General features: G+C 39.6%; 1 protein-coding gene across 7 annotated transcripts in view; it reads left to right on the forward strand.

Moving 5' to 3' along the window:
• MAST4 (microtubule associated serine/threonine kinase family member 4) overlaps window positions 1-27159 on the forward strand; it is a 275565-nt gene that overhangs the window by 89993 nt on the left and 158413 nt on the right. For 2 of the 7 annotated variants that reach the window (XM_039709638.1, XM_039709639.1), the window contains exon 4: window positions 17866-17940. The exons of 2 other annotated variants lie outside the window; for them this stretch is intronic. In XM_039709638.1, coding sequence (XP_039565572.1) covers window positions 17866-17940 — 75 coding nt within the window. Of the gene's footprint in view, window positions 1-2320; window positions 2584-17865; window positions 17941-27159 lie in introns of those variants that run through there. 3 more of the 7 variants (XM_039709643.1, XM_039709642.1, XM_039709648.1) reach the window with 3 other exon arrangements.

A 27159-nucleotide genomic window follows, 5' to 3' on the forward strand; every position in this document is an offset into this window, starting at 1 on the left:
TCCAATACACCTTTATAAAATGCAGCTCAAGCCTAGGAAAACGCTGCTTCTAGAGTTGATAGTGAATGCACTTCTTACTGAAATTAGTTTTATACTCTTCTATTTGGGATTTATGTCATCTTCCACTGGAAGGCAGTCTTCTCTTTGTTTCATTCCTCTGCCTTCCAGTATTACTTAGGTAGCTGTACCAGTGACCTTCAGCATATTGCAAAACATGTTACACTTGCACTCTGTAGTTGGATAGTTTCTTCATGCATGTACGTCTGTGCTCTTTGTCTGCCTATAATCCTTTCTGTAAATTGTTCTGCCACGAAATTACAGCTTCTGTGACATTGAGGTGTCTTGTTTGGTTGTGGAGTTTTTGCATCTGTGCCTGTCAGTGACACATTACTTAGTGGTACGACTTTCTTACGCTGTTGTTCCAGTACTGACCTCTGAGCTAGATGGCATGGGTTACTTTTAATTCATACATACTCACTTAAATACACAGTTAGGCTGAAATGATGGTTGGACTTAAGCTAACTGCACTTCAGTATTACTTACCTTTAAAGTAACTGATAAATTGAGCACTGGGAGATTTTGTATTTCAGTAATTAAAGTAAAACTTGTGCAATATGTGTCAAGATTGGGTGTAAAAATGCAAACAACATTGCAGCTGAAACTTGCAGTGTGTCATGAGAGACAAATGGTAAGATTTTGCCTCTCATTCTTGAAACTTGACAGTCTTTGGTTGTGCAAACAACATTGCAGCTGAAAGTTGCAGTGAGAGACAAATGGTAAGATTTTGCCTCTCATTCTTGAAACTTGACAGTCTTTGGTTAATTAATTTTTGCCACCCTTACTGGAAGCATGCAACAGCATTTAGATTGTCATTCATTTACCTGTGTTGTTTTTAGAAACAGAAACACAGAAGAGATCCTGTGTGAGAACAATATGGATGCAAATGATTGGGACAAAGTTTTAAAGTGTTACAAGAAGAAGGAAGATGACATTTTGAAATGGAAAAGGGAAAATAGGAATATTGGGTGGAATCCGTAGGAGATAATAATCCATAGGAGTTACATCAAATAATGTTAGGAAATAGCATTTTTTCCCTTTGTTTCAAGCAAGTGAGAGGATCTAGTCCCTTTTCAGTTTGATACTGTAAAGCAAAAACGTTTTCACTAGGGTCAGCATGCTGCTTAAAGAGATACTACTCCTCAGAAATGAATTCCAGGGGGCTGAGTAGCATTTGTTACAGAGGAAGGCAGGATGGTCACATATCCCCTTCTGGCCTACAGCTCTGTAAATCTATCGGTGTGTTTGATTTTCCTTGTCTCCCTCTTGTGGAACTGGAGTTTTGGTCAGTATGAGTGTCTCCTTTCTTAACTAAAGTACTGCCCTAATGCTGTAACTGAAGTCTGTGATGGCTGAGTTTTAAGCCATTGACTGAATGTGATGGATGCATTTGGAGCTGGAGACATGGAGGGGCAGGGAAGAGGAAACGTGTTCAGTTAATGTCACCACGTAACTTAGATAAAAATTGACTGCTTTTTAGAATAATACAGTTGGAAGTATCAGAGAAATGTAGCTTAATAGCAGAAATTATGTATTTTTTAATTGCAATGAGTGTAAAACAATAACTTTAATGCATTTCAGTCATATGAAGAAGAGTTGAGGGTTGGGGGGCAGGGAATACAGCAGCCTTTTATTTATCTGTTCTTCAGATAAGCTGTTACTGCTCAGTGTTATCCTTTCAGCAGTTCTTCATTTTTTTTGTTCTAAATGCTTTTGCTCCTGGCAGGTTTTACTGCTATGGAATGTACATGGACTTCTTCTCAAAATGATGCAATATGACAGGAAATCAATATTTCTTTTTCATACTAGATTTAAGGGTGTGATTGTCATAGTCTCATCTTAGACTGTTAATGGGTGAATAGCTAATAGTATGGTGACAGCCTTTGGTGGGGGGGGGAATCAGTGCTCTGTTTAACCAGCGGCTTGGCAGATATTAAAACTCCCACTGCCGTTCTGCTCCTTAAAATCTGTGCTTTCAGACATAACCTTTAAGGATCTAGCACCTAGTTTTTGACGGAGACTAGTTTTCCTTGCACCAGTCGGGTCAGCTGAGCTGATGAGGGGCCCTCGGGCGACGAGCCCAAGGTCACAGCCGGACTGTGGCCGCTGCCTGCACCCCTGAGACAATCCGTCCTCTCCCCGCGGGTTCTCCGCAGCCTCACTTGGGAATCCGGTGGGGCGCGGCTTCTTACACGGCGCCGTTGTAGCACTGCTGCGGCTCCATCCCGCGGGAGAAGCAAGGCTCCTTTTCGCGGCCCTGCCGCCCCGGGCTGCCCCGATGGCCGCGGCGCGGGCGCGGCGCGAGCGGCCCCGGACTGCGCCCCGAAGTTGCCGGGGCGCGCACCTCGCGCGGTCACGTGCGGCGGCGGCGCCAATCGGCGCGGGCGTGATGTCAGCGCTCGGCAGCTGCGGGGATGCGGAGCGGGGTCCGGGCGGTCCGGCATGGCCAGGCGGCGCCGCGCGGCGTGAGGGCGGCGCAGCGCCGGCATGGACGAGCCGGGCATCCTGCGGAGGCGCGGGCTGCAGGTAGGGGCGGGGGCCGGGGCGCGCTCCCCGCAGCTGGAAGTTGCCCTGCTCACCTGCGGCGGGGCGCGGTGCCGGCGGGCGCGGCGGCGGGGAGACACCTGTGGGCGGGCGGGNGGCCGGGCTGCCCGGTGCGGGGCTCGTCCGCGGAGCCGGCGGTGCAGCCCGTGCCCGGGCGCTTCCCGGGGAGCCGGGAGCGGCGGCGGCGGCGTGGTTCTCCGCGCCGGGCAGCGGGCGGGCGTTAATTGCCGCGGGGGTGAAAGTTTGGCGGGGCTCGGCGCTCCGGGCGGCCGCGGCGCACTTTGTTGAACGGCGGAGCGGGCGCGTCTTCCTTTCCCGGGCGGCTTTGGGCTGGCTTTTCCGCCAGCGTCCCTAAACTCTAGAAAACCCCGTGTCCCAAAGACAGTGAGAGTTATCACACAGTGTTGGTACCATTTGTTGTTTGAACCCAAGACTCGACCCGTATACCCTTCCAGGATAATGCATAAACCGCTCAAATAATTAAAATGTGCATACTTATATACATATATCTATTGACGGGAAGTGTATTAATAAAGAATATGTGACTACAGCCGAAGAGACGGTGTAGTTACTTTTTGAATATTTCACCAAAATGGAGCACCACCTCAAACTACATCATTACGGCCCATTGTTCAGAAAGCCCCTTTGCTCAAGTAGCTCTCAGCGATGAATGTACTTCCTTTCTTTTGTTTTCCTCCACATCTGCAATTTCAATGGGAGGAGGGTGAAAAGGAAAGTCTCCATATATTTGGGATCGTTACTCTTAAGTAATATAAACCCCCATAAAGCGTTTAACATGCGCTGAACTTGCGCAGTTCTGAACTTTTTAGTAAGACACCCTTTTTGATCCGTGCTTTCAGCTTAGTGCTGATCCAGTGTGACAGTTTCTGTTAGATAGAGGTGTACAAGTAGAATCTCTAGCACATGTTGTTATGTAGCATATGGAACTCCTGAAATTCTCTTGGACTCTTTAAACAATCCATTAACTTTTAAACTTTTTGTAGGATAACACTTGTCTGTGGGAAGTGAGAAACTTCCATAAAAAAGTAACTTTAGTCAGTCCTTATATCTTAAATATTTTCTATCAATTGATAGCCAAGTAGGAGGGAGAACCTCTGCTGCAGGTAGAGACTGCAGATGACAGCTTTTAGAGGATGTAAAAGTTTCAAGAGGTATATCTTCATAGTGAAACCGGATTTCGTTCTCTTAAACCTGCTCTAATCCATTTAGTAGTGCAAACCGGATTTCTTCCTTTTGAATTGAACAGCAATCTGGTCTGACTAAGTTATAACTTAAACCTTTGTGTGAAAGAAATGAGTTGAGTTCTGCAGGTGTTATTTTTATTTTATTTTCTGTAACTTTAACAAAACAATTTTGAATGAATACCAGAAAAATTTACTGAACTATTTACAGTCACCTAAGAGTATTGAACGTTATACAGTGAATAATCCAAGTAGCAGAGGGGCCTAGTCACACTTGCAGTGCATGCAGTTTTTTAAGTTGTGTGCTCTATGACTGTCCTTAGCATCTGGCTCTAGAATGGAGAAAATCAGCCAGTGGTCAGGAGTGTTGCAATTGACATACTGTCACTTAGAAAAAGATTGGAGGGGTAGAAATGCTGTTTACACTTAAGTTGTATTCATTAGACCATTAAAGTGAATCTATCTTTACATTGTCCTCTCTCTCCCCTTGTGTTCTTCTGTTGCTTTGTTTCTGTCTTTGTCTGTTGTCCATGCAATTATTCCAGAGACTGGTATGATGATCTTGTGAGCGGGAAAGCAGGTTATATGACAAGGGGTGTAGCTGCTGTTTTAAGTTTTGTTAATAAATATTAAGTGTCTGAGTTGTTTACTTTGCTGACCTTTTGATTTTATAGTACATTCCAAAATAGTGACTTGGTTATTTTATAGTCATAGTATATGTTTTTACCATAAAAAAATCCCCAACCCTAAATGGCTCTCCACTCTTTGTTTTCTGTGAGAGTAATCCATCTATTTTGCTCCTTCTTTTTTCTCATATATTATCGATACTCTCTTGTAAAGACTATTGAGAGTATTCTGAAAGAAATAAACAAAAAAACCCCAAGAAAATAAAAAAAACAAAACCAAAAACCCCAAAAAACTTCCAAATGAAAAAAACACCAAACCCAAACAAACAAAACCCCCCACAACAAAACATCCACCTCCCACTCCAAATAGCAAAACAACGACCCCCAAAAATCAACGGTGGAAAAGAAAAGGACATTTTCTGAGTTAAGACTGTTCTGTGATCTTTACAGAACCTGTGATCTTCAATACAAGGCCAGATAACTTCATGTAACTTTGTCAGTTCTCTTGGTTAGAAGTAGAAATGTTAAAAGCAGGTAAATCTGTTTAAAAGCTGTGTGCTTTCATAGGTAAAGGTACATTTAAATGAAACTGACAAGACAATGATAAATAGCATACGAGTAAATTAATAGTGAGGTTGGTATAACTGTTTTTTTTTTTTTTTTTTTTTTTGTTCTTTGTACACAGTTTGCTTCAAAGCTTGATTTACAGGACACACAAACCATTTCCTTTTAGATAGGAACCTGATGTAGCTGTGTTTAATGCCTTTAAACACATCGTGCTGTGTTTAAAAAAAAGGCAGGAAGTAGCTTGAATTGAATCTCAAAATACAAGCCTTAAGTAAATATGTAGACTTGGATGGATCTTGTTTCACCTTGATATGTAAAAGATTTTCTGTTGAGGCTTCTGAGAGAAACGGAGCCTTTAATTGGTTGCAACCTGAATACACATATCTTCTTAATCTTACTACAACCTCTTTCTTATGTCTAGTTGTGTGTTTGTGTTCACAGAAGATTAAAGGCATCTGAATTGGTAGTATATGCTCCTTTTCAATGAGCAGATTGTGAAGGTTTAATTGCAAAGAACACTTTTCTGGTAAGAAACATCAGGATAAAATTGATAATTTCTTTCAACTTCCAAGTTTTTCAAGTGCAGTTTAGTATGGATTGAAATAACAATTTCTTGCAAATAAATTTGAAAAAGGTGAAAGCAGCTAATTACTTCTTGAACAGTATTAATTACATTCTTAATTGCAGTCTGCTAACAGCCTATGTTTGTATGTTTGTAGTTGACTAAGCAGTAGACTTCGTATTGCCTTAAACTAATGACTCTGAACCCAGATGATGGATGGTAAAAGTAGCACGTATTTGTAAGGATATGGGAATCTGGGAGAAACCTTACTGCCAGAAGCAGCCAGCTTCACTCATGCTTCCAGTGGCGATTAAGCTTTCACTTTGTCAGACAGATGCTTTGGGCCTTCACTTTTCGTTTTGCTAATTTCAGTTTGCCTTTAAGTGGCTTGTAAACAGTGTCTTGTAAATCTTCGGGTAATTACATGAGCTTTTTTAATTAGACTTGCAGAGAAATTGACCAACAGCAGAGAAAACATCTGTACATGAAACCTCTCAAATGTCAAAGAAAATGCTGTGTTTATTTATTTTCTTCTCTCTAGGTATATACGCACTTTTTTTTTTTTTTCAATGCTGGAAAATTTTCATAGGGAATCTAATCCTTCTTTAAATTCGGGGTGACTGCACTGCATTGTTTACAGTGATATGATTATAGTCAACATGGAAAATTCCACTTGGAAATCTAATACATGCATTGATTTGCGGGAGAATGGGTATGAGGTAAAAATAATTTAATCACAAAATTCAGACTTACTGTTGTAGAAATGGAAGTAGGCAATGTAAAGGAAAATGTGGTGTAAATGGAAAGTTGCTATTTTTGTAGATTTGAGAAAATCAATTTATACCAATTCCATATGTTTCTAAAAAGATGGCAAGGGGCACAGTCATTATGTAGCCTTGACTATTCCTTTCTTCTATCCTCAGTACAGGAAAACAGTTATTTTTGTAGATAGATGTTTTGAAATGTGGTACATAAATTGTTGAGACCTTTGCAGACTTTTCTAAGTGCTTGCTTATTGGCTCAACTGGAAATGCATTTACTGAGAAATCAGAAAGAAAGGAAAGAACTTCATGAGAAAAAATGGCCTTATTCACAGCTGCTAAGCAGGTGAGATTTCTTTGGAGTAGAAGGTTTAATGAAAAGAATTCTTTCTGAAATACTGAAAATTGATGTGTGAAGTGAAAGGGTTGTCTTGGAACCTTCACTCTACAGGAGAGGAAAGGAAAGAGGTAGACTGTAACTGTCTTTTTTTAAAATGCAGTTTGTGTTTGGGAATATGTTTGTTGGGTGGTCTGCTGAGGAAAAAATGATAAAAGTTGAAGATTATTAGTTTGGAATTTGGCCTTGTGTCTCTTGCAAAGTGAAGAAAAAAGGGTGTAAAAGTCAGCCTTACAGATGAGGTTCTGGAAGGGCTCTTAATTTTCAGTTGTTTGAATACTGTGTATGTCAAGTGTTCTTCTCTAAGCAAGAGATCTTATCCATTGCTTCTGCTGGTGTTTCTGTATTAGTGGAAATGGTTTTACAGTATCAAAGAGCAGTTGTGTAATTGTGAATCAGGTCTGATGTATCTCTCTGTGTATGGAAGAAAAAGTTTGTGGAGGGTGTGGAACCAGAGAAGGATTTAAAAAAACCCTAAAAAACAAACAACAGAAAAAAATGGCAATTTGCAGTGGATTCAGACTGATCAGTTAAGAAGCAGACAGATATAATGCTTCTGGTATTGTATGGGAATAGCTGTGTATCTGTGCACTGCTTAGTAGTAGTGCCCAGACCTGCCTGAAAGGGGCCACACTTGCAAACTAAAGTTCTCTATATTTACTAAAACTTCAAACATTTTGGAGTAATTGAGCTACTCAAAACTATTTAAATTGTGACACTTGCTCTTTCATTTTATGAATGCATTGCATGAGCAACATACACAGATGTAAAATGTGAAAAAAAAAACCCCCTAAATTTTGTATAACCTTGGTAATTTTTTTTTCTGGATAGAGCCATATTTATTTTTGAGTCATTCTATACACTGTTATAGAAAACAGGGCATCTTAGGTACTAAATAGGTACCTAAAGTTAGAATCCATGGTTTCTTAGCTTAGATAGTGATAGGCAGTGATATCTGCTGTTAGAAAGCAAAAGACCAGCCTTCTGAGAGAAGAGATGCTGAGATAAAGAACATATTTCCTCTCCTTAGCTGTCACTTCTGCAGGCCTAATAGAGTGTACAATCTCTTGATCAGTTTATTCACCTCTACTTTCCAGACATTCATGCATTGTTACATGTTTGTCAGGTCCTCTAAAACACTTTGCTATTATTTGAGCTGTGAAAGCTTTTCTGAAAGGTTTAATCTTTCAGATTACATCCCCCACCCCCAGTCTTTGCTTTTCTGTGTATTGTGCTCACTTTATTTCAGACTCCAATATCAAAAAAAGAAAAGAGAGAACCATGCTGCATTTGGAGCTAAAATATTTGGTGTGGGGCCAAACTTGGTGCCTGTAGCCCATATCACACTTCTTCCTAAGGCCTTCTGATAATAGTAGCAACATTTCTTGATTAAGTCTGCAATATGTCACAAAGCTGACTGATTGTTTTGTATTAGGTTTAGAAGGCGGAACATAAAGTTAACATTTCTTTGTGTCATATCCTTTGGTGAGCTCAGTGGTAGAGTCTGTAATGATTTGAACTGATCTCAGTTGTATTCTAAGGGTCATAAAATCAAGCAGCTTTGGTATCCTCTGTGTACTTGTTAGCTCCTATTTCTGAGTTGCTTGGCTTATCTCCAAAATCTACTTGTGTAGGTTTTTTTACATTTATTTTTTTCTTGGCCTGTTTTGTTGGTAACAGTAGGAATAATAGCTGCATCAAGGACAGTAGCTTATTGAAACAGGATTTTGTTTTATAAAGTTCCATGAAATGTCCTTGGTTTGACAAATGGTTTTACTTATTTTGCCACAACTAATGAAACTAGTAATTGTCTGTATTTTCTTTTCAATTTTTTTTGATGCATCCTCTGAATTTGATGCAGTTTTGATTGTGATGCTGGTTCATGTGTCATATTTCACATAATGATTTTAGATTTGCTTTAACCAACTGATAAACTATATTTGTTTTAAAAGTCAAAAGTTTTAGATTTGTTAAATTAGCGGTTTTCTCAAAATTGCCCACAGGCTTTGAGATGCTATTAATTCCTTCTATTAGATTGAGGCAATACTTGCTTCAAATTGCTTGTAAAGTACCAGTTATTAATTTGAACATTAAAATTTCATAAAAATCCATAAGCTACTGCTGTGATTTCAAAGCAGAACACTCAATACCACAATTTCATAATTGTTTTTGATCTTATTGTCTTGGCTTTACTTTTTCCCCTATACATGTAGCACTAACTTCTTCAATGCTAATCATATTCTCTGTAGGATCCTTGCTTCATCCAGTGCAAATCAGAACATCATCTTCTGTCAGCAAGTCATGCTTTCTGTAATCTTATTTAATTACTTTGTCTCAGTTTGTAACTTGTGTTTCTCTTGGTATCCCTGTGCCCCTTCATTCAAATACCCCTTGATTTTAGGTCTAAAGCTTAGTGCTTCTCAGTGGCATATAGCAGCTGGGATTAGAGACAAAAAGGATACTTGCACTCACTGTCTGTGCCCTTGGTAAAAAACAAGCTCTTCAGAGACTAGCAGCTAAATTCCAGGTTTTTACAGTGCATGTTTTATTTGGAGTACTTTGTCCTTTTTAAAATTCCTTTGTTTTGTGTATATATGCTTGGCTTAGTTTGATAAGGATGTTAAGTAACACTTCTATGACATCTGCTTATCCTTCCCAACCCAGACATTATTTCAAAGCAATGAACATGTGCATTGAAAAATAATACAATATGGATGATTTTTTTAAGCTTTACTATCAGAAATAGGAGATCCAGTTTTAGCAGCACAATGTAAAAATTTCCATCCTTGTCTGGGTGCTGTAAAAGAAAATGTTGCAAATGATCAAATCTGAAGAAAATGTTTTAGTAATCAAACTTACAATCTAATTAAACAAATAGATGGTCCGTGGTTAGAAGGTGGGCTTGTGGTAACTGGTAATTACTGTTTTGAATCAATACATGTTTTTCTGAATTTCACTTTCAGCTGTCTGGAACCTGGAAATAGTTCAGAATATCTGCCCTGTAGAATTGACTGAAGTACATTGATACGTTTTGTGGAGATAATATCATGTCTTCTGGTAGTATTTTAGTCCTAGAAAGCTACAGCTTGAAGTGTGCATGTTTCTGCATGTGTTTTGTGTATTTGAATGTTTTTGGTATTTTCTACAGATAAATCATGTTATATCAAATGCAGAAACATATCTGAAGCTGTTTTTCAGCTAATGTAGATTCCTCTCCTGTCCCTTAGTGTAACTTACTATGTGGAAAAGGAAAATGTAGTAAGTGTATGAAGTGTGTGCTTGCTTTCCGAGTTCTTTTGATGTGAAAAGAGTTTTTTAAGGTGCTTTACCACTTTGCTTTAAAAATGCTGCTAAAAGAATACCATTTCAGTTGCTTTAAAAGCCTAGTGGTATGTACCCATGTTGTGCAGATACATTAGGGGAATTCAGCAGTCAGAATTTGTGTGCAGAAGAACCTGGAAGTATTCCCCAAACTCTTACATTTTATGAATACAACACTCATGAGCACAGCTGGAAAATTTAGGTTATGAGTGGAAAATTGATTTTAGGACTTCAGTGACCCTTGGGAACCCAGCTTTTTAGTTTTAAATTACTTCATTTTTTTGAGATTTTAGTAAATGTCGAGAAGTTCAATAAGGAAGGAATAATATAAATGAAAAATTAGAGCAAATATTTGTGATGAGAGTAAGAGCTACATTTCATGTTGCTCTGATTCTGTATTCATGTGCTGGTCTCTTTCAGTTCTTCAAGACAGAGTAGTATATTTGTGTTTTAACATTGAAGAGTATCACAGTTTATTTGGTGTAAACAAAGTAGTGGTCAAGTATGGTGCATTATTAGACTGATAATGATAAATAGAAGGCTTTAACATTCAAGGATTAAGAGCATTTTCATATTTGTCACTTTCATCATGTATTTGCTACTGTCTGGAGGCAACAGTTCAAAATTGTTTTTAGGACAGTGTAGCCAAATTCTACAGTTTTTTTAGGTTGGTTGGCAGCAGAGAAGATTTGAGGTTGAGCATATCACATCTATGACTTGAGTAGGGGCTATTACTGCATTTATGTGCTTTGTTTTGTGGTTGTGATAAGAGATTTAATCCTTAACAAATGTATTTGTATGAGGTAACTGCAAAGACCTCACTGCATATGACTGTGATCTTCTGAAGAGACTAGCGCCTGCTAGACTGGAGCAGCATCTTGACTGACTGTTAAGTTGCTTCAGTGTAATTTCTCAAATAGTAGTTGTCTTTCTTGCTCTTAGGACTGTGCATTGCTTTACTCCTCATATTTCAGCACAGATTTTTGTCATGAGTTGTTGGAATTTGTTTTATGTTGCATGCAGTTTGCCTAACTGGTAATGGCAACTTTGTTTTTCTCCTTTTTGTCTTCTGGCATTCTTTCTTACATTCTCCTTATGGTCACAGCAAAATGCTAGTCTTATCTGATTGAGGTTGCAGCTCAGGACTTGAATATTTTTGAGCATTTGTGATAAGACTTTGGAACTGATTTTGCTGTCTGATTTTTTTATGGTGTTCAGGGATTTTAGAGTAGAATAACACGAGAACAACCACTTTTTTTGTGCATGCATTTTGTTTTCTACATTTCTGTTCCTATGTATTTATTTGTGTATGCTTAGGGCTGATGTCTTTTAATGGTTTCTGCAGCACTTTATGCCTATTCCTTTATTTTAAGAGGAAGAACTGGAAACTTCCAGTTAGTTTTCTAACACTGCTGCAAAATGTAGTAGTGTATGCTTTTTGACTGCCTGTTTCACCTTAAAGACACCTTCAATTATTTCAATATAATTTCTTTCTGATGTGAAGTCTATCTGACAAATCAATACTAACCTCTTCTGATGCTGAATCCTGTAATGCTGGTTTGGCTTATAGGTTTGTGAAGTGTGTTTTCCTGTCCTCAGGCTCTCAGGAGATACATCCACTTTTAAATGGATGAGTTTCTGCAAAGGAGCTATTCTAGAAAAAAGGCACCCATTTTTCATGTGTATTCTCTCTAGTACCACTAAGGAAATGCACTAATCAGTGAGGATCCTGTCAAAAATTAGTTCTTGCCCTTTTCTCCTTCAAAATGGCCCAATGTTCTTTGTTAAATGCTGTAATGATTGTCTGCATAGAACTGGATGTGGTTCGGGAGAAGAGGGTAGGGCCATAACCAGGAGTGCTAATTGGGAGAGTGCCTGGTGCACTGATGTGTTAGACTGCCAAGCAGTTTCAGCAAACATGTTAGTTACACATTTTTGTTACTTAGAATTTAACATTTGTTGCTGTGCTGTGAGAATGGGATACAGAAATTTACCTGAGATGATTCTTTAATTGCTGCAAGATGTATTCCTGGCCTTTGGTTTGTGTTGTGTTTGGGAGATAGCTTTCAAGGGTTTGCTTTCTTACTGTTCAGAATTGAAACAGCACATGTGTGCTGCTTTTTATTGACATGATATCTTGCCTTGGCTGTAAGGATTGTCAGTTGTGCCATAACGTGACATTGTTTGTCAAATAACTGACAAACAGTTATGACTGTTTTTAAAATTCCATAACTATGTACAAAATTTTTCTTACTTAACTAAGCTTTTTCTCTGCTGTGAGATGCCTCTGAAGCAGAAAGATCTTTCCTGAACAGCCTATAAAGATTGGCTCAGAGCCTAGTTAAGTATTACACTGACATTCAAATTTTGGGGCAGTGGACATCAGCAAGAAATGAACATCTTAGTAGCTAAAAACCAAGCCAAGCCAACTCACCCCTCCCCCCTGGTAAATCCCAAAACATTTCACACTTGCTTGAATCTAAAGCTGAGAGGAAAGGACTGGGTGTTACAATTTATAATGTGGTCCGGCCCCCACACTTGGCATGCTTATTTGCCTACTGTCTGCTACTCTGTTTTACAAAAATGAGTAATTTGAATTCAGCATACTTTGAAGTCATGGAGACTATGATTCTGGATTATACTGCATTGTTTGTTACCTCTTGTACCAACGCAAGGTTTTATTTTTGGATTATACTATATTATCAGAAAGGTAAGTTCCAAGCTTCTGAACACCTGTTGGTCTGTCTCTTCCTAAATCAATTCTCATAGGTTCATCATCAATCTGTTGCATTATTTGCATGTCATCTTGAGTAATTCAGCTTTTCCACACTATATACCTTTAACTGTTGGCGAATTTTCAGTATCATGGCAGAGAGGCATCATCCCTCTTTGCACATCCCTGCTGCCTCTATCTCTTATGAAGTATCAAATTGTTTTAATAAGTTGAATTAATTGTTATGAGAAAAAGGCCCCCAGTGCCTGTAAAGACTACTCTTTTCCCCTTCTTCTTGATTATGAAAAGCTGATTAACCAATCTGCACTGAAAATTTGAATAATTTACCTTTTGAGTCTCCCTAGATCTTTTGTTTTTTTCCTCTTTCCTAGTCTCATGTTATTGCTCATGTTATTTCCTTATCTAATGTTACTGAAACAGGAATAGCATTTCATTCTCTCTTTGGTAAGTTGAAACACAGAGAAAATTTTTGTACAAGACTGCAAGGCTACTGGTGACCTTACAGGAGATAAGACATAACCTTATAACAGATAGAATGTAATAGAATAAAACAGAGATGTCAAAATTTTATCTACTAACACACTTCAAGGATTAAGTATGAAATGGTCGTAATATCTGGATGGGCCCAGTCTAATCACCAGTAGCTTTTACCAAGCAGATATGTGATAGAGGTGGCCTTGGTGTTGTTCACAGATCTGTTCAGCAGGTAACCAGTGCCAGGAAGCTGTGCACAGGAAGAAATACTGTGGTGATGCAGCATGCTGACTTTCTGAATGGTGTCATATAATTAATAAAAACATAATTGGGTAATATGGTAAATTAGTGTTGCAATGCTGTTGTTGAAGGTTTTAGTAGTGTGAAATGACTTGATTGTGTAGTCATCCCACAATATTTACTGCTTTCTTTGCTATATCCTGAAACTATTGAGTTATCAGATGTTGAATGACATTCTTTGTTGCTGGAATCTTGGCCCCTTTGAGGCAACAAAAAAAGAAATAGAAAAGTCAGACTAAACACAGCACATTCTAACACATAATTTTTGTTCCTCATTTTCTTATTTGCTTTGTCCTTTCTTGTATTTTTGCTGTGCCCTCACAGCTGTATTTGCATAGCCCTCCTAAACATTTCAACATTGCAGTAGAAAGAAAGAAAACAGGAATCTTCAGAGCAGTTAAAAATATACAGTGTAGTGTTTGGATAATTGAATAGAACACCTGCGTCTAGTGTGAGACACTATACAATAGGAGGTGCATTGCCATGTAAAGAAAAGTAACAAAAATTTTAGATACAGTCTTAGCTATGACAGCAGGTCTTGGCTATAAGTTTTGCTGTGGCTATTGCTAAACTCTAATGCCAAGATGCTCAGTCATCTCTATAGGACACCTCTATGTATCTGTCACCTCTATAATACAAACACTTAAAGATGTGGCAGGGACTTGATGGGACTTGGGCGCAGATGTACCTTGAGATAGCCCAGGGCTAGTCTTGGGGGAGGAAGCATGGTTAGAACGATCATTTGAGGGTGAGGAGGTATTCTTCAGCATGACACTCACATTTCATTGTAAAAACAATGAAATACCCTTGTCAGCATAAGGATTTGCCCAGCTTGATGTGGAGTTGTGTCTGTGAATTATTTTTACTCCAGTGCTAAATACTTGCAGATCTGTCAGAGACCAGCTGTGGTGTTTGTTGGTGAGTTCAGCTTCTCTGTGTGGAATTTTTTGCCACTTGTTTCAGATCTTGGTCTGGCAGCTAATAAAAATGGAGAGGAAAAAAAGAGGTCTGTGGCCACTTCAGTCTGGACATAGAAATCTCTTCAGATAAGACCACATGCTTGTGTCACTTGCTATTCTTGCTTTTCTCTTGATACTGCGGTTTTCATGGGAACTGCCACACAGTGAATGGTAACTGCTCTTAATGGAAACTGTTTTTGGTATCACTATTAAAGCCTATGCATAGCTGAATTAGCTACTAGCCTCTTCAGCCAAAAGCATATTTTCTCCTCACAGCTATTTTCAGGCTTCTGTGACTTCAGAAATAAACTACGTGCAGTACTTGTTGCCCCCGTCTGTGTTGTGTGTTGTTTTTTTTTTGTTTTTGTTTTTGTTTGTTTGGTTTTTTTGATACTTGTTGCCCCCGTCTGTGTTGTGGTGTTGTTTTTTTTTTGTTTGTTTTTTTTTTTTTGTTTTTGTTTGTTTGGTTTTTTTGTTGTTTTTTTGTTTGTTTTGTTTTGTTTGTTTTTTTCTCTTACTCCAAGATGTGTGTTTCCCACAAGATTATTTCTTGGATTACTCACTTGTTAAATGAAATAAGTGTCTGTCTCATTCTGCTCCCATGCCAATTTTCTGCATGTCACCTAACTAAAATACTAAAATACCTTACCACAGAATTATTTAGGATCCTTCAGTTTTTTCTTTAGCTGTTCTTGTTGATGTGAATCATGTTGGCTTTTGCAAGGATTTCATTTTCTGACAGTAGTTTTATTATATCAACTTATAATTGCAACTGACTGGTTATTCTCTAAAGGAAATTCATCCTTCAAGGGTATCATGGATCCACTGTATGTGCTTTACTAGTAATAACTGCAGTGACTCTGAATGCTTAGTCTTTTCAGCATGTAGGTTTTTGTTGTTGTGTTGTTGTTACCGTTATTTTGGTTCCCCCCCCAGTTAAAGACTGCTGTGTCTCTGCGACATTGACTCTGGTTTGTCTGCCCTTATTAGACAGTCGTGTATGGAACAGTACCTACTGCTGACATTGGCAGAAGGCGTCTGTTTTTATCAGCTGAAATGCAATACTAAGGAACATGACATTATGATACAAAACCTGTATGCATACAGGCTAATGTCTCTAATGTCTTCAAATGCTCTATATTTAATTTTTCCATAGCTGCTTTCTAGCTTTTTAAAATCTCTTATTGATCTTAGTTGAACCTTCACATATCTTGATGATAAACTATCATCCCTACATGGGACGGTATTGCATGAAGTCTACCCTGACTGTTTTGGGCTAAAAAGTGAACTGCTAATATATTCTGATTCAGGATCTTGTACTGGCTGGTGTGATTGAAGGCACAGCCCACATAAACATTTAACAGTCTGAACTCTGACTTTCCTTTTTCAGAGGAGTAATCACATCAATTTAGGTACACATTTTTGCTTCTGAAATGGTATTGGTGCTGTATTGGGTTTTTTCCTGTGTTAACTGTGTTTGTGCCAGGTCTCAACTGCTTCTGGAAAGCATTCTGATGGAGAGACCATAAAGAAAGAATAAAAATGTCAATAGGGAAGAAGAATTCCATGTTTCTCAGTTAAGTACAGGATCCCATGTTAGATTAGCTAATAACCATAATATGGGATAAGGTAGGGCCTCTGAAGTTCAGCACTTTTGCTAGGTAATGTCCAGGTTAAGCTGACTCTACCATTGTTTCCAAACTGTGACAGAAAGGAGACCCTTTTCAAGTATCCATTGGTAATGATATAAAATTTGATGTTAGATTATAATAACAAGGGCATTGAGAATTTTTTAAAGAAATGGTTAAAGAGGAAGTGTAAAGGTCTTCTTTACCTTCCAGCCATTGTACTTACTGCTGATTTTAGTCCATTACACCAGTAATCTAATGGAATGTTACCAAAGTACATTGTCATCAGCAGAACAGTCTTCTGCAATTCTAACTATGTGTTTAGGCAAGTGGTTGATAACTACTTTTTCTGTAATGATGGTTCTATTGATTAGAGCTGGTTTGCACAACTACTGTTGTGGGTTTAGTGAATTATGATGTTTTCCTCCTATGGTGGCTGTAATATTTGATTATTTCCACTGTATCTTTTTGAGTTACAGGGCTGGTTCTGTCTGTGTGGTGTCATGCCAGAAGTGAAAGCCTTTTTGTTAAGGAGGTGTAAAAAACTACTATTATAAAAACGCTTTTTGAAAAATAAGTCTTGGGATCTTAAAAAATATTTGAGTAAAATTGTATCTTCATTTAAAAAACCCTGTGAATATCTTCTGAGAATTAGGAGCAGGTCTGTCTTATATTTTTAAAATACTGTGACTTTTTTATTCCCAGGGAAGACTCTTAGGAGAATTGTGTATTGGTTCTGAAAGAAAAAAATAAGAAAGAAAAAATGAGTCATAATTTTTCATCCTCTGATTTCTGTGATTAGAAACAGGCTCTTCATGCATATCTTCTCTCCTTCAGACACATACCTGAAATAACAAACTGTAGAGTTCATACTTAAAACAGCAATGAGGGGCTTTCAAAATTGGAAAGTTTCGGGAGAGGTTGACGCAGTGTATTTGAAGTGTCTTGGGGAAGAAACTAAATGTTGCACTTCTGTCTCTTGGATATTAAGCAGGTAGAGGATTTGGAACCAATATCTCATATCCTGGAAAAATCTCTTGTTGTATTGCACATGTAACAAAGACTGTCAGGTTTCAGGTTATTTTTCAGATGAATGCTCTTTCAGGTTTTGTTTTCTAAGAGAAAATACTTACCTTTCACCTGTGTGAACCTGGTCTTTCTCAGTTTTCTCAGGCAAGGACAGTAATCTCTGTAAGGTAAAAGTCTCTAGAATTTAAGGTGATTATTGCAGGTCTCGGTGGAGAATATGAATCTAAAAAAATCTTATTTTGCTAGAGGAGATTTTGATGTTTGTGTTGAAGCATAAATCCAGTTGGATTGGGGTTTTTATGTTTAACTGCATAAGCTGATACAGAAAATGTAAGATAATGTATATACTTTGGGAAAGTGAAATGAATGTTTAACTTTAATGTGTGTATCTGAAAGTGAAGTAGGCATGTGTACATGTATGTATATGTGGATTTATAAGAGACAGCATCATTAAATGTGTGTGAATAATACGTGTAGAAAAGCCTTAAGAGGCTGCTTTTTAAAGCAAATGCTTCACTTTCTTTCTGATATTTATACAGTGGTATTACTTAAATTGATGTAATAAAGCTTTTCAAAGTTAGTAAAAATACAGTTCAGTTAAATACTCTCCCTCTCCCTTCTCCAACATCTTCCATTCCATCCCCTCCACAATCCATTGCCCTCCTTTCCTCTGTTCTTCCCCTCCTTTCTTCATTCACTGTCAGGAAGGGACGCCTCAGAAGAGTCATTTCAGCTCAGCACGCCACCGTCAGAGACTAGTGGAACCATCAGCTACAAAAGTGAGTGCCTTTATTGAAGGACCATTTCTAAGATGGAATGTTGTGTCAGCAGAGGATTTGTTGCTAAAGAGAAGCTCTGTGTGCTTGGTGGGGGATTTAGTTATTCTTACTCATCTGCAAATAATACAATCACTATCTTAAAAGGTGAACTTCAGCACTAAATTGATTCCTACTCAAGTGCAGCAGTTGTTTTTTTAACTTCAGAAAGTTGTGGGGAAATTTTATTTGTATCTGCAAAGTGTAATAGAAACTGTATGAAAAGTTCCACTTAGTTTTTATCAGTTTGTGTAGTTTTTTTGTAAATCCATGTGCAGTTCATTTGTCTCATTCTTAAACAACAAGAAGGCTTTCATTGAATAAAAAATTGGCAAGGATATGGAAAATAATCAAACACTATTATCAAGTGCTATGAAGCAATACAAAGTTTCAGTGTAAAAAATAGACTGGCATCAAAAGATGATATGAGCAGATGCAATAGCATTACTTGGTAGTTCATAAGGCTCTTCCACCTTCTTAGAGATGTACTCAGATAACATGATAGGTTCACTGAGGTTGATTTTACTATTTAACTTTTAATAAAATAAACTATAGTGACATTTTAGAGCAACAGTGTTCACCTGTATTTATTTTGTGCTACTTTTTGTGATACTCTAGCAAATATGAAACTGTGCATCCATTACTGCCACTGCCTGGAAATTCCATTTTTCACTTTTTTTGAGATACTGCAGAATTGATTGCAGTATTTACATACAACTTTTGATACAGGTTGAAGTAGGTCTGTGATAGCAGTCCTGCTTAGGAAAGAAAAGCCCTGGTTCTATGTTTTGTCTTATATTTTAATTAGGATTCCAAGTACTGTTGTCATACTGATTCCTTCTGTTTTTATATGTGTTAATTCATTACTTATTAGTAATGTTGCATTTCAACATTTATTTCAGCATGTAGCAACATTATCAATACTAAGATATCCTTTTTGGGGTCTGGGGAAGGACATTTTGGGGTTTAAAGAAGCAAAAGTAAGTCAAACACAAACACATACCCAAAAAACTCCCCCATATCATCTATTTCTATTTCTATACCTCTCTCTCTCTCTCTCTCTCTCTCTCTTCATGTATATATACATGCACACACACACACATGTATCAGCCTATACTCTTGACAAGCCACTTTTTGTGTGCATTACTGTTTACTAGAATCAAGTAATTTCTGCAATGTCTAGAGCCTCAATGTGTAAAGGAAAATGTCTACTGAAGCACAATTCTGTGGACATAAGTGTGCTAGGTTTTGCTCCCTCCTCTTACCTAGTTTCCCTGCATTTTTTCACCATGCCCTAGTACCCTATCGTATGTCTGAGTATACATTGTCAAAGGTAGGTGTGCTGTCAAACCTTCAGTGTGGTAGCTAAAAGTAACCTTAGTATTTGATCTTCTGTTTTGTTTGGGACAGAAGGACCAGAAAGGGTCTTGCTTGGTGTTTCTAGAGTCCTAAGCCATTGCCCTTTAGTTTCCTTGCTGCTGGGAAAACATCCTGCTGCACTGGGAGCATGTCAGCAGCTCAGCTCTGCTGAGAGAGAGGGGGGCATCCAGAGGGGGGCTGTTAGCACAGACCACATCAGCTCCACCTCTCCCCCTACAATGACTGCCAGCAGTTTCAGCATGACCACCTGCTTAGAAAAAACTTCTCAGCACATAGTAAGAACATTGCTCTGGTTTAGTGTTTTTATTAAAATATGTCTTGAGAGAGAAGGAAGGAGAAGAGAAAAAAGGAAAGAGGAGGGAAGGGAGAAGAAGAGAGGAGGTAAATATGAAACACTTCTTCAGTGCCAGTGGGAGAGAAGAGAAAAACTGCAAGTTCATAGTTCTCTGTCATCTGCAGGTCACTCACATATTCTCCCTCACTGTCCAGGCAAGAGACTGGTGAAAATCTGGAATAGTAGTCTTCTGAGTCCTGTTCTTTGGTAACATTTCACTGAGTGGGCAGTACTTAGACATGGCAAGGCTATAAAACTAACAGGCACCTCTACCCATCTGTGCTGCCAGCCATGCCTTCTCTTCCTCTTCTCTGGTACACACTTCTCAGTGAATGCTTCATGTCCTAGGTATATGTGCTTTTCTTCTCACCCACCACCCTTGCTGTGTTCTTGAAATCAACAGCTCAAAGTAGTGTACATTCCAGGCCTGGCTGAGGTAATTTGAGCTATTAATTTCTGTTTGTTTCCTCATCCTTCCTGCATGCCTTCTTCCTTCTTTTGTGGATGGTCACATGCAGGGGCTTGGACAATGTGTTTTGGGCTCATGGAAGCATAGAATTGTCAAAGTTGGAAAAGGCCTCAAAGGTCATCAAGTCCAGTTGTTAACCCAGCACCATATTCACCCTTAAACCTTGTCCCCAGGTCCTATATCAACACATCTTTGGAACACTTCCCTGGGAGCCTTGTTCCACTGCTTGACCATCCTTTCAGTGGGGAAATTGCTCCTAATACTCAGTCTAAACCTCTTGTGACATAACTTATGTCTAATACTTCTCTGGGTTTCAAGTCTGTGAGATGTCATGTTAACCTGTGGCCAGACCCCGCTCAGGTGGACCCAGCTGATGGCATGTAGAATTTGGATTTGGCCTTGGCAGCTCACCAGAAAGTTTTGGAGTATGGATATTGGCTGGTGATTATAGGGCAAGGTGGCATAGTTTGCTGCTCTACATGGGACATGTCCTGGAACATGAGAAGTGTGAAAAGGTGATTTTCAACAGCTTTTTTCAGGACTGTTGGGGCTGTACCGGGTTATTACTCTATGGGCTGAGACTACTCAAGAAAAGAAAGGAAGACAAATTGTCCTGAAGCAGGTACTGCAGCAGATTGTGTGGTGCTTGGAGGAGAAACCTTGAACAGATTTGGCTGGCCAAAGTATGGCCATTGCACTGTTAATCAGTGCACTGATTAACAAAAGGGGGAGATATGGTATTCTTCAAAGGCTCATCTGTGTTCCAAGGACGTGCTTCAGGCAGTGTGAAATCCTCAGTATTTACTGTTCAGATCACTATGAAAGTAAAGTAGGGAAGTGCTGTTAGCATAGAGCTTCTGAGAGACAAACTGTGTCTTTCCTTTGTATTCATTATGCACTTCAAGAACTGTTTTCTGTCAGTCACCTGCAGATTGCTGCAAGTCAGTAGGAGTGTTATCAGAATCCATCTTTCCGGTTGTATGACAAGACTGATCTTACCAGTTGTTGCTGTGACAACCTGACCAGAAAGCACTCTGCCTCAAGGAATCCATTTGCAAAGCAGCTGGTGAAGAAAGCCCATGACTTTCTTGCAAGAAGTTGTAACTCAGCTGGGAAAGTTGAACTCCAGTAATTTCGAAAGGCAACAGCAGTGCAGCCTATCTCCCAGTCCTACCAATGACTTCAGCTGCATACTCCTTGTCTCTCTATGGGGGAGCAAGGATGTTCTCCTGATCAAGAGGAATATGGCTGAGAGTCACTTTTGTAGGTAGTTCCAGAGCAAAAAGGCAACAGCAGTGCAGCCTATCTCCCTGTCCTACCAATGACTTCAGCTTGTCTCTCTATGGGGGAGCGAGGATGCTCTCCTGATCAAGAGGAATATGGCTGAGAGTCACTTTTGCAGGTAGTTCCAGAGCAGGAAGCTGTAGAGAGGCAAGTCTGGCAGATCTTCTCCAGCTGTTTAGTCACACTCATTTGTTGCCTCAGGAAGAGCTGCCAGTTGTTCCTGGTGGTACAGGTGCACGGAAGCCTCATGGTCCTGTTATGCCAAACCAAGGACTATTTTGCCCGATTTTAGATCAAAGATGGCAAATTGCCATCAACAAATCTCACATGTTTTTCTTTAAGCTTGTTAGTTCAGCTCTCCTAGTTAAAAAAAAAAACCAAAACCAACACTACGCACACACACACACAATTCCCCCCAAAAATAAAGAAAAAAATTAAAACCAAACAAACTTGTTACTTTGAAAATGTTGTTTTGTATCTTGGCACTGTAAAGACTGGTGGGATCCTTTTTATTCCATTTGCCTTCCTGTGCAGCAGCTGTTTGCCCAGGTGGCAGGATGTAGTGGAAGCTCAACTTGCACAGCTTGCAAGGACTGTTGCCTGTATCAGGGATGCTATTTGGGCTTGTGGCAAGACCATCACAAACTTGTAAAGGAATATGGGTTTTGTGCCTACATTCTGCTGGGCTTTGTTCTGGCGTTTGATTCTGCATGTCCTGAGTTTCCTGCATCTGCCTCCTAACCTCATGGTTACAGGATAATGGTTGTATTTGGGAGACTTGGAAGCAAGGCAGTGTGTCTCATGAGAGCAGCAGCAATGTTGTGTGAGTCAGAGGACTCTGAGTTACAAATTGCCCAGAAGATCTTTCATCTGTGGTCAGCTGACTGCAGTGATTCACTTGTGTCTGCTTGTCCTGGACCCTGATGAAGTCCATTTCTGGGTCAGTGATTTGGGTGACCCAAAGCAGCAAGGAACATGCTGTATTGACTTAGTGAGACTAATGTTTCCTGAGGGTAGAGGATCTTGGCCTGTCCTGTCAAAAGAGAGTAGAGTTGTTAGGATATGTTGCTGTGAACTTGGACAGCTATGAGCTCATGCTTGATCTGATGCAAATCAGGGGAAGCTAAACTTCAAACAATTACACAGTCATAGATTGGTATGGATTGGAAAGGACCTTGAGATCACTAGTTCCAATCATCCTGCCATAGGCAAGCACATCTTCTGCTAGACCAGAGCTCCATTCAGCTTGGCCTCGAACATGTCCAGCAATGGGACATCTACAGGTTCTACAGGCCAGCCTGTTCCAGTACCTCATAGGAAAGCTTTTTTTCCTAATATCCAATCTAAACCTGCCGTCTTTCAGTTTGAAACCATTAATCTTTATCCTCTCAGTACATGCCCTTGTAAAAAGGTGTCTCTGTCATTTTTAGACACCCTTCAGGTACTCGGCGACTGCAGTTAGGTCACCCTGAAATCTTCTGTTCTCAAAAATGAACAATCCCAATTCTCTCAAGCCTTTTTTTCATAGGAGATGTACACCATCCTTCTCATAATTTTGATGGCTTCCTCTGGACTCATTTCAACAAGTGAGTATTTTTACTGTACTGAGGACCTCAGAACTGAACACAATATTCCAGGTGGGAATAGCAGAGCAGAGCAGAGGGGCAGAATGGTTTCCCTGCCCCTGCTGGCTGCACTGCTTTGGATGCAGCCCAGGACACATTTGGCTTTCTGGGGTATGAGTGCCCATGGCTGGGTCATGTCCAGCCTCTCAGCCACCAAGTGCTTTTCAATAGAGCTGCTCTCACTGTGTTCATCCTGAAGCTTCATACTGGGACTTGCTCCACCTCAGGTGCAGGACCTTGCATTTGGTCGTCTTAAAACTCATGAGTGGTCCCATGGTCCCACTTCTCCAGCCAGTCCAGGTCTGTCTTGACGGCTTCCTGTTCTTCAGGTATGTCAACTGCACCACTCAGTTTGTGGTAATCTGCAAATTTGCTGAGGGTTCACTTGATTCCTTTGTCTTGTCATTAAGGATGATATTAAATAATGCTTAAGGACCCCTGAGGGACATTGCTTGTCACTGTCCGTTGGGATTTTTCACTGCCTGTGTGTGCGACTGTCCCAGCCAATTCTTTATCCACGTAACAGTCCACCCACTGCACCTATTAAATCCATCTGTCTCCATTTTAGAGAGATGGATGTTGTAGGGGACTGTGTCAAAGGCCTTAGAGAAGTGCAGATAAATGATACCTGTAACCCTGTCCTTGTCCACTGATGTAGTCATACCATTAAAAAAATGTGAAGTATAAAAGATGCTGAGACACTGGGGATTCTTCTGACTTGTCTGCTTGGTCTACAAATAGAATTGGTTCTCACATATACATGGAAGCAATATAGATGTTTTGCTGTATTATATTGCATTAATGTATTTACATTAGCTGGTGGTGCCTTGAAACAGTAGCTTAATATAGAGGGTTGCTGGTTAATTTGTTTGCTGGAGCTTCTTTGTGGGTAACAAATGTGGACACAGGTAGACAAAGTTAAAGAAAGTGATCTAGTAGTAATAATCTGAAAGACAAAATAAAACATGCATTTACAAAGCTGTGAAAGTTAACAGTTGAATAAAAAACAATTTGATATGGGAGTGTGGACTTGAGAAAGAGTTACAAGGGAAAGCATTCAGACAATTTTCAAGCTTTTTTTGTGTTTCACTGCATAAGTAAAGCTGTATTCAGATTAGGCTGCAGGTGTAAATTAGGAATATCTGTCTAAAAATTATTATGGTTACTGAGAATTTTGTTAGTTTTGGAAAAAAATGTTGTAGAAGAATGAATTAAATAAACTCCAAAGTGATTGTGAAAAGACATTGCAGCACAGATAGTTTGCTTTTACACACATTCTGGTGTGAGTACCCTATCAATTAATTACCCAGCCAAGCAGTCTTCCCTCAACTCACAATGAACAATTTCTGCAGAATTTAAAAAAAAATCTGATACTTGCTTGCTTATAAAGTAATTTCTGAATTTAAACCAGTAATTTATTATACTTTTTGAGTTTTTGCTAAAATTTTCCTGCAATTGTTTTCTCTTAGTGGCTCATGATTTATAATTGTAAAGAAACAGTTTGCTGTTGAGAACCATATCTCTGCCTGTTAAACCTAGACTGAAGGTCTTAAATAGTTGAGAGGTCTCATTAAAAATAATGATTTATATATGGCTATTGATAATAAATATCTAGATGGATCAGCTGCTATGTTATATCTTTTTAGGCTCCACCTAAAGTATGTTTTAAACCTACGCTCCTAAAATTTTACTGCTTTTTACAATAAAATCAACACAATTCAGATAGTCTTATTGTAAAAGTAGCATATTAGTGTAATATGTTCATCCTAGGATCTGCTCATATAAAAAAGCAATCATCTAGTAGGCAGGGGAGTGCAGAGAATGAAACACTGTTCCCTAGTACTGTTCTGTGGCAACAGCTGACAGAAGGTTGATTTGATGGCCAATTGATTGCTAGAAAGTTATGTTTACCAAAGGTTATAGAGTCTGGTAGATGTATAAATAGAAACAGAAGATATGTTACAGTCAAATATTATGGATGGATCCTCCCTGGCAAGTTAAAATTGTCTTCCTTATAAAATTATTCCTCTGGCCAAGTCAGTGTATCAGTAGTGTAATATTCATTGCACTAGATAGGTTTGTAACATTCTACACCAAACGGGGGAAAAAATGCCACTGTACTCCCTTTTCTCCTTACTAAAACTTTAGTTCTATACAAGGCAATACCAAGTTATAATTAGATATTTTCAGCTGTTACTTCAGATGTGTGATCTCTATCTCAGTATTGCTTGCATGCTTCCCAGCTGATTAAAAATAGAAGTAGCTGTGGCAGAAATAGTATTATAAATAGTTTGGCTAGAATAAATGCTAGTATGTATGCGAAAAAACATTGCAGAAATTTAAAGTCAGTCTTAAAATATGGTTAGATTAGTCAGCATGCAACCTCATTTAGATGTGGAATGCATAGTACAGACACAAAAAAAAAGGGTGAAGTAGTACCAAATTGTACAATTGAACTAGATTTTGAAAGGTCTGTCTAGAAGTGGGGCTGGGGAAGTGTCGGGTCACAACCACATGGGAAGTATTTCAACCATACTGAGATCAAGTTTGTGTCTTCAAAAAGACAGGTGGTTTATTTTTTCCACAGAGAACTATGTTACTCACAGAATGATGTAGTTTAGAAAAGACCTTTAAGTCTTTTCTAATCCTATGCAAATGTTTGACCTGCTGACCAGCTAGTGCTATGTCCAGTCATTTCTTGAACACCTCCAAGGATGGTGATTCCACCACCTCCCTGGGCATCCTGTTCCAGTCCTTAGCAACCCATTTCTTCCTGATGTCCAACTCGAGCCTTCTCTGGTGCAGCTTGAGGCCGTTTCCTCTCATCCTGTCTCTTGTTGGCTAGGAGAAGGGGCTGACCTCCACTTGGTTACACCCACCTGCCAGGCAGTTGTGGAGGCTGATAAAGTCACCCCTGAGCCTCCTTTTCTCCAAGATAAACAATGCCAGCTCCCTCAGTGGCTGCTCATAGGACCCACTCTGCAGATGCTCAGCTTTCTATCACCAGCTTAGTTGATCTTTCCTGGATATACTCCAGTACCTCAATGTCTTTCTTGAGGAGCTCAGAACAGCACAGGATTCAAGGTGCAACCTCACCAGTGCCCAGTACAGGGGACAATCCCTGCCCTGGCCCTGCTGGCCACACCATGGCTGATCCAGGCCAGGATGCCTTTGGCCTTCTTGGCCACCTGGGCACACCCTGGCTCATGTTCAGCCACTGTCAGCAGCACCCCCAGGTCCTTTCCAGCCACTCTGTCCCAGCCTGTGGCACTGCCTGGGGTTAATGTGACCCAGGGGCAGGACCCAGCACTGGGCCTTGTTGAACCTCACACCATTGGCCTCAGCCCATGATCCAGCCTGCCCAGATCCCTCTGCAGAGCCTTCCTGCCCTCCAGCAGATCAGCACTCCCACTTAAGTTAGTCTTATCCATGAACATACTGAGGGTACAGTATGTTCCCTCATCCAAATCATCAGTAAAGATTTAAACAGCATTGGGTCTAGTACTGAGCCTTTGGGAACCTTACTAGTGACTGTCTGCCAATTGGTTGTGGCACCATTGTCCCTAAAATTGTTGTCAGCTGATGTGCAGTAGGTTAGTCTCACACAAGGAGGAGCTGAGGTATTTGTTTCTTTCATATTTGTGCTTAGATGAGAGCTGTGTGGTAAATCTGCAAAGCTAACACCAATTCTTGAAATTTTACAGTCTCCATTTTAGTGAACAGAGGCATGCTGGCTACAAGTTATCTCCTTCTTGTATTAATTAGTATTCTATGTTCTGTTGGTTGAATTATTCTCTTGATTCTCAAGCTGATTAGCGTGCATGCTCAGTCTTGCCCTTCTTTTGAGTCAGTGGGTTTCTTTATCCCTGAGTCGAAGGTCACAATCCCGCCCCTGCCAAATTGCCTTTTACCCTGTTGTCTCAGTGTGCAGCTGCTGATTGAGCTCGAGTTGCCTGGAGCGTGGGGGCAACAGGCTGTGAACTGGCACCAGTCCCTTGCACTACAAAGTGCATGAGGCTCTGGTGACAACAGAGAACAGCAGGAGCTGATGACTCAGCAGAAGGGCCCCGGACTTGCACAGGGTATAAAAG

Source organism: Passer montanus, unplaced genomic scaffold (genome assembly GCF_014805655.1).
Source record: "Passer montanus isolate IOZ18808 unplaced genomic scaffold, ASM1480565v1 scaffold22, whole genome shotgun sequence".
In the NCBI taxonomy this organism is placed as follows: Eukaryota; Metazoa; Chordata; class Aves; order Passeriformes; family Passeridae; genus Passer; species Passer montanus.